General features: G+C 39.0%; 2 protein-coding genes across 2 annotated transcripts; both read right to left on the reverse strand.

Moving 5' to 3' along the window:
- Positions 1 to 1,757: 1,757 nt before the first annotated feature.
- LOC132127294 (bombesin receptor subtype-3) lies at positions 1,758 to 2,925 on the reverse strand. Its single transcript, XM_059539088.1, has one exon. The coding sequence runs from the start codon at positions 2,902 to 2,904 to the stop codon at positions 1,960 to 1,962; it is 945 nt and encodes a 314-aa protein (XP_059395071.1). The 5' UTR covers positions 2,905 to 2,925; the 3' UTR covers positions 1,758 to 1,959.
- Positions 2,926 to 4,793: 1,868 nt separating this feature from the next.
- On the reverse strand, positions 4,794 to 5,759 carry LOC132127487 (alpha-1B adrenergic receptor-like). Its single transcript, XM_059539387.1, has one exon. The coding sequence runs from the start codon at positions 5,757 to 5,759 to the stop codon at positions 4,794 to 4,796; it is 966 nt and encodes a 321-aa protein (XP_059395370.1).
- Positions 5,760 to 6,068: the final 309 nt, after the last annotated feature.

Here is a 6,068-nt window from a genome sequence, read left to right on the forward strand (position 1 = left end):
GTTTAAATCACAGTAGTGTAAAATGTGTAATTTTCTGAGGAGTTTTAACATTTTTTTTTTTTTTAATCACTACGTTACATTATTACAATTGTATATGAATTATTTACACAAAATACTGGTATTTTTTAAATGTATAAAACGTAATATAAATATAGCTTTAAATCGATTTTAATGATACTTATAAATATATATTTGAAAATTTTATATCTGGAGCGGGAAACAATCATTTCATTTTTACCTCAGACATCGCACGCGTTCTTTTCTGCATTTTTTGGGCGGGAAAAGAAACTCCACTTCAGAGACGAGCAAGGTGAGGTCTTACCAAAGTCCACGTAATATCCATCATCTTTACATAATCGAGGTTGTCTGATTATATTGTTTTATGAATATGTCCGTGGATTTGTGTAGGGTATTCGACGTGAAAAGCAGTTAACCTCAAAATGGAAATAACGATATTTATTCGTAAACAATATTCCCCCCGCTTAACTCGTGACTTCGATCATTAATTTCAAGCGATTCATTAGCAAAAAAGACCGAACCATTATTTAAATCGAGGGTAACCAGAGAGTCCTCTATTCATTTGATTCAGATCGAAGCTTCGTATTGCGAATCATTTGATGTAGACCGGGATTTCGCTGCGGATTCGTTATTTAATTCAAATTTGAGCTTCGAATCACGGATCGCGAGTCATTTTATTCAGATCGGGACTTCTCACCGGAGTCGCGAATTATTTGATTCAAATCGGAGCTTTGGATCGTGATTGATTTGATTCAGATCGGAATTTCAGAGCGCAGATCGCGAATCTGAACGCAGAAAAGTTCCTTAATAAGAAAAATATTATTGTTTTATAACAGTTAGTGAGCGATTCGACCAATCGGATGAAAGCAGCGTTTCAGCCCCGCCCACAAGTGCGAATGAAATATTGAAGCCATAAACCGAAATGATCAAAACATACACGGACCAACGGTCTTGTCCATGTTCTCTCACTTGAATCCTCTTCTTGAGATTTGAGTCTGTGATCTTCTACAAGCCCCGCCTTGTTCACGCAGTGATTGACATGGCGCGAGGGGGCGGACACGTGATCGGCTCGGAATGCATTTTCAATGTGCACATTGAATTTTGCTACATTCATTGCGGGACACTGAATGAAAATGCAATCGTAAGTGTCTTGACTGTGAGTGTTAATGCATTTAAGAAAAATAGCATTTAAATGATAATTTTGCCACAGTTTTTGCTTGAACATGTTATACATATCTAATAATTTCTGTAATACATTTCCATTTTAATTTTGCAACTTATAAAGCGTTAAAATTAGTTTTCATTTTACATATTAAAACTGGTGTATGAAATGGCAAATTAAAATTATGTAATTTAATTTTCATTTTCATTTTGCACCAAACGTTGCACAAATGTATTGGAAAATGAAAGTGTAAATACAGAAATGCATTGTCATTTTACATATTGCATTGTCATTTTGCATATTACATTCCGAATTGAATATCGCTACCCATGTGCCTCCATACCTTTGAACAACTTTAAAGATGATTTTCTCAATATTTAGGTTTTTTTGAACCCTCAGATTCCAGATCTTCTGTCAAATATAATATATAAATACATTGTTTATAAAGTCCTCCTTTGTTGTTGTAAATAACACTGAAGGGAGAATTGCACTCATGTGCATATTTATAATTTCTTAAGTGGCATAACGAACATAATTACAGTGATTGCTTACAGCAATTACCAAAGCACTGGAGGGAGAGTCACTTCTGTTTTAGCTTTGGTGGTGGAAAATAATGATAAACCAGTTGTATGTTCTTTTACAACGATTCACACAAACAAGAGGTATTTACAGTACATATACAGTGTTTACAAACAACTAATTGCTATTCAGTCATGCTTTATTTAATTTAATCATTAAAATTAACTTCTTTCCTCAAGATGATTTTTCAAGTCCAGTTCTTACCACCAAGAGCAGTTGAGTTTCTTCACACCATGCAAGTACACATAGGGAACAAAACAGGTGTAAAAAGCTCCTATAAAATTGGTGAGTTTCACAGCGAGGATGGAGTTTCTGAAGCTGCTGTAGATGCGGAGCACAAGGTGAATAAACCAGCAGAAGATGAAGATGGTGGCGACTGCAACCACACTTTTGGCAGCTCGAACCTGATAACTCGAGGACTGATTGGATCTGAGCTGTGGGTATGCGACGCTATTCACGACTTTAGACTTTTTAGCCATATTTTCTTCTGTAGTTGGTGCATTTCTTTCTTTGGAGTGGTGTGTGATTCGTTTTTGACTCTGGAGCAGCGTTAAGACGATCTGCACGCTGGCGTAGGTGATCCCAACAAGTGGAACCACGTTCGCCAGAATCAGATACAGCGCATCGAACGTCTTTTTCTCCACAGGTGTTGGGAAACGTTCTTCACAGACTTCTAAAGTCTCGTTCCCATCGTGTTCTGCAATAAAAAAGTGGGGAACGCTGAACAGCAACGCCATGATCCAGCTTCCAGCGAGCAATACGCCGACTAACCTCAAATCATCCATCTGCACCGGAGCTCCTCCACGTCTGATGGAGCCCACCAGTTTCTGGTGCCAATACATGCTGATGAACATAGTGGAGAAAATGCTGCTGGTCTCCGAGAGATCGGATGAGAACTGAAGCACGCCACAGTATCTTCTTCCCATGAACCAGTTGTTCACAAACTGCGCCAATGTGTCTGGAAGATCCACCAAGCAGTTTGTGATCAGATTGGACGCGGCCAGGTTCATGAAGAGGACGTCGTTGGGTCGCAGTTGAGATATGGATTTGGGAAGAGAGCGCAAACCCAGCCAGAAGTTCCCTGTAATGCCGGTCAAGCAGAAAAGCGCTCGAATTGATGATTCAATCCAGTCTTGGACCTCCATCTCTCAAGACTCTTGCTTGCATGTACCAATCCAGTGGTTGGCGGTCAGCTTTATAAGGTATGAGTTGATGACATCATGGTCACATGTCACTATAAACTCCTCCTACTATGGTGTGAATTAAACCAGAAACTAACACTGGACGCATTTTCGCAGTAGATAAACACTTGATAATTGTATTGCAACATTTTCTGACAGTTAATCATTTGTATAATTGTGATTCTTTTATTCTGCATGGCATGTACTATTTTGTTTACAAAATCCCTGTATTTTTCTGATTTAATGTGTGATGAAACCCTTGCGTTCCAGCACTGGTCTTCCCACCTTAGAAATGGGGATTTCCTCCAGAAATGGGCTTGGAAAAGGTGGAGTGTAGAGGGTGGGAAGAGGGGAGAAAACAATCATTAAAACAGATCTATAACACACTCATACAGACACATGAAATATCAGAATATCTTTAAAACAAAAATAATAAAGGCAGACACTTTTTTTTACTCTAAAGAAATTGGTCTATATATCATTGTTTGCCGTGGATCACAGAAATCCATCGTGTCATCAGGTGTAAAAAAATGTGTTTTAAGGTTTCATGACACTTTGATATTGCAAATGGGTTGAAAACCAAATTAAATGAACTTTTAATTTAAAGTATAATTTTCTGCAAGTGAAACTTTCAGCTGAATTAATCATCTCTCTCTCTCTCTCTCTCTCTCTCTCTCTCTCTATATATATATATATTGCTCCTTTAGACAAAAATTGAATACAAAAGTCTTTGCATACGTGTTTTTTTGTTCAGTATTATACTTAATCTAACAGGCTTTTATGGCTCATATAAGACAGTTAAATTATGAAAGAAAAAACAGCTACTTTTTATTCAGAGTCCCAAACTGAGCAAAAAATATGCAATTTGGTGAAGAAGCTGATTTTTATATAGACAAAAAGTGATTAAATTCTGAAGCTTTTAATGTAAATCAATGAGATCTTTCTAACAGTAGAGCAGATACTGATATAAACTGATCTAAATATGACTCATGGCTCTATATCTCCAGTAATGTGTGTCAGTAAGATGAGATGTAAATGATCCGCACATATAACGTAGAAATCAAGGCTCCTCAGAAGATGTGAGATGTTCTGGAGGCTTGTGAAGATCATTCCTCCGCTGAGGAACAGTGAAAGTAAAGCTTCTGGAAACAAACGCTCCTCAAAAGATCCTGAGGATCAGATTTGAGACTCTAAAACATGATTGATGGAGAATCAAGTGAAGCTGAGCTGCTTCAGTCCAGGAAGAGTTCATCTGGAGATATTACTGACCTTATTCTGACCTTTACTTGATCAAAATAACTCAAGATTTGACAGCAGAAAGCTGGACGTTTGTACAATTACATTAAAAGAGCTTTGTACTGGATAAAAACTCTAAACAAACAATAAGACGACAGAAAACCTGCAGTAGATTGATTGTGTGTGACAGGTTTAGTCTTGATCATGTTGATCATGTACAGGCTTTTGCGTATAAAATATTACACAGTAGGGTTAATGCTGGTTGGTTTAAGGTCCAGTGCACTTCATCATCTCAGCTGATGCAAGTTTTTTTGTGCTTATTTGACAGCAAAAATAACACACCAATAATTGCGCTCATAAGCAGAATTTTAATTCGTCAAGTGGAATAACAAACATAATTGCACTGACGTCTGGTCGTAATTATCAAAGCACAGGAGAACAATCATTTTCATTTTCTTTCCTTAGCTACATCCAAGATATTCTACACTCATATTTATTTCATATCTATATGTTTAAAGCCTTTATACAGATGCCAATCACTCAATCTTTTAGCTTTTAAAGTTATATTGGTGCTGTGTGCACTAATGGTTTCCCAAGATGCACCAAGCTTACTAAACTCACCAATTCTTACCGCAGTTGAGTTTCTTCATGCCGTGCAAATAGACATACGGGATGAAACAGACATAAGAAGCTCCTATAAAATTGGTGAGTTTCACAGCGAGGATGGAGTTTCTGAAGCTGCTGTAGATGCGGAGCACAAGGTGAATAAACCAGCAGAAGATGAAGATGGTGGCGACTGCAACCACACTTTTGGCAGCTCGAATTTGGTTACTCGAGGACTGATTGGATCTGAGCTGATTGGATCGGAGCTGCGGAGATCTTTCTTCCGTGCTGCGTTCTGCTTCCAGTTTTTGGTCTACAGATGGATGTTGAGGGTTTGTTCCATTCCCAGAGAGATCCTTAAGTCGTTTTTGACTCCGAAGGAGCGTTAAGACGATCTGAACAGTGGCATAAGTTATCCCAATCATTGGAACGACGTTAGCCAGTGTGAGATACACGCCATTAAACGTCTGCTTGGCTACAGGTGATGCAAAACATTCTTTGCAAACCTCTGAACTCTCGTTAGCCTTGTGTTCTGTGATAAAGATGTGTGGGAGACTGAATGCAGTCGACATGATCCAGCTCCCAGCGAGCAATACACCGACTAACCTCAAATCATCCATCTGCACCGGAGCTCCTCCACGTCTGATGGAGCCCACCAGTTTCTGGTGCCAATACATGCTGATGAACATAGTGGAGAAAATGCTGCTGGTCTCCGAGATTTCATGAGAAAACTGAGTCACGCTGCAGTACTCTTTACTCGTGAGCCAGGATTTGGCGAAGTGCGCTGCAGTTTCCGGCAGGTCCACCAGACAGTTCGTGATCAGATTGGACACAGCCAGGTTAACGAAGAGGATATCGCCGGTCCGAAGCTGAGATCCAGATTTGGGCAGAGAGCGCAAACCCAGCCAACTGTTCCCTATGATCCCGGTGAAGCAGAAGAAAGCTCGCATTAATAATTCAATCAAATCTGGAGCCTCCATCTGAGAGATCTTGTCAGTACAGAGGTCAGTAATACATTTAGTCAGTTCGCGGCTAAATTTATGAGCTGTGATTGGCTGACATCATCCAGAACTTGATGGTGTCATCAAGAACATATCAGTGTTGTCCTTGTTGCCTAAATGCAGTATAATTAACATAGTCATGCAACAAAGCAATATTCCATGGGTGTATAAAACTATGATCACACACACACACACACACACACACACAGCAAAAAGTGGTAACCTGCAGTTGTTATTTCAGAGAGCTATATTTCTACATGATATAAAGGTAATTAGGTTGATTCAGCC

This window comes from Carassius carassius, chromosome 45 (assembly GCF_963082965.1).
Source record: "Carassius carassius chromosome 45, fCarCar2.1, whole genome shotgun sequence".
Classification (NCBI taxonomy): Eukaryota; Metazoa; Chordata; class Actinopteri; order Cypriniformes; family Cyprinidae; genus Carassius; species Carassius carassius.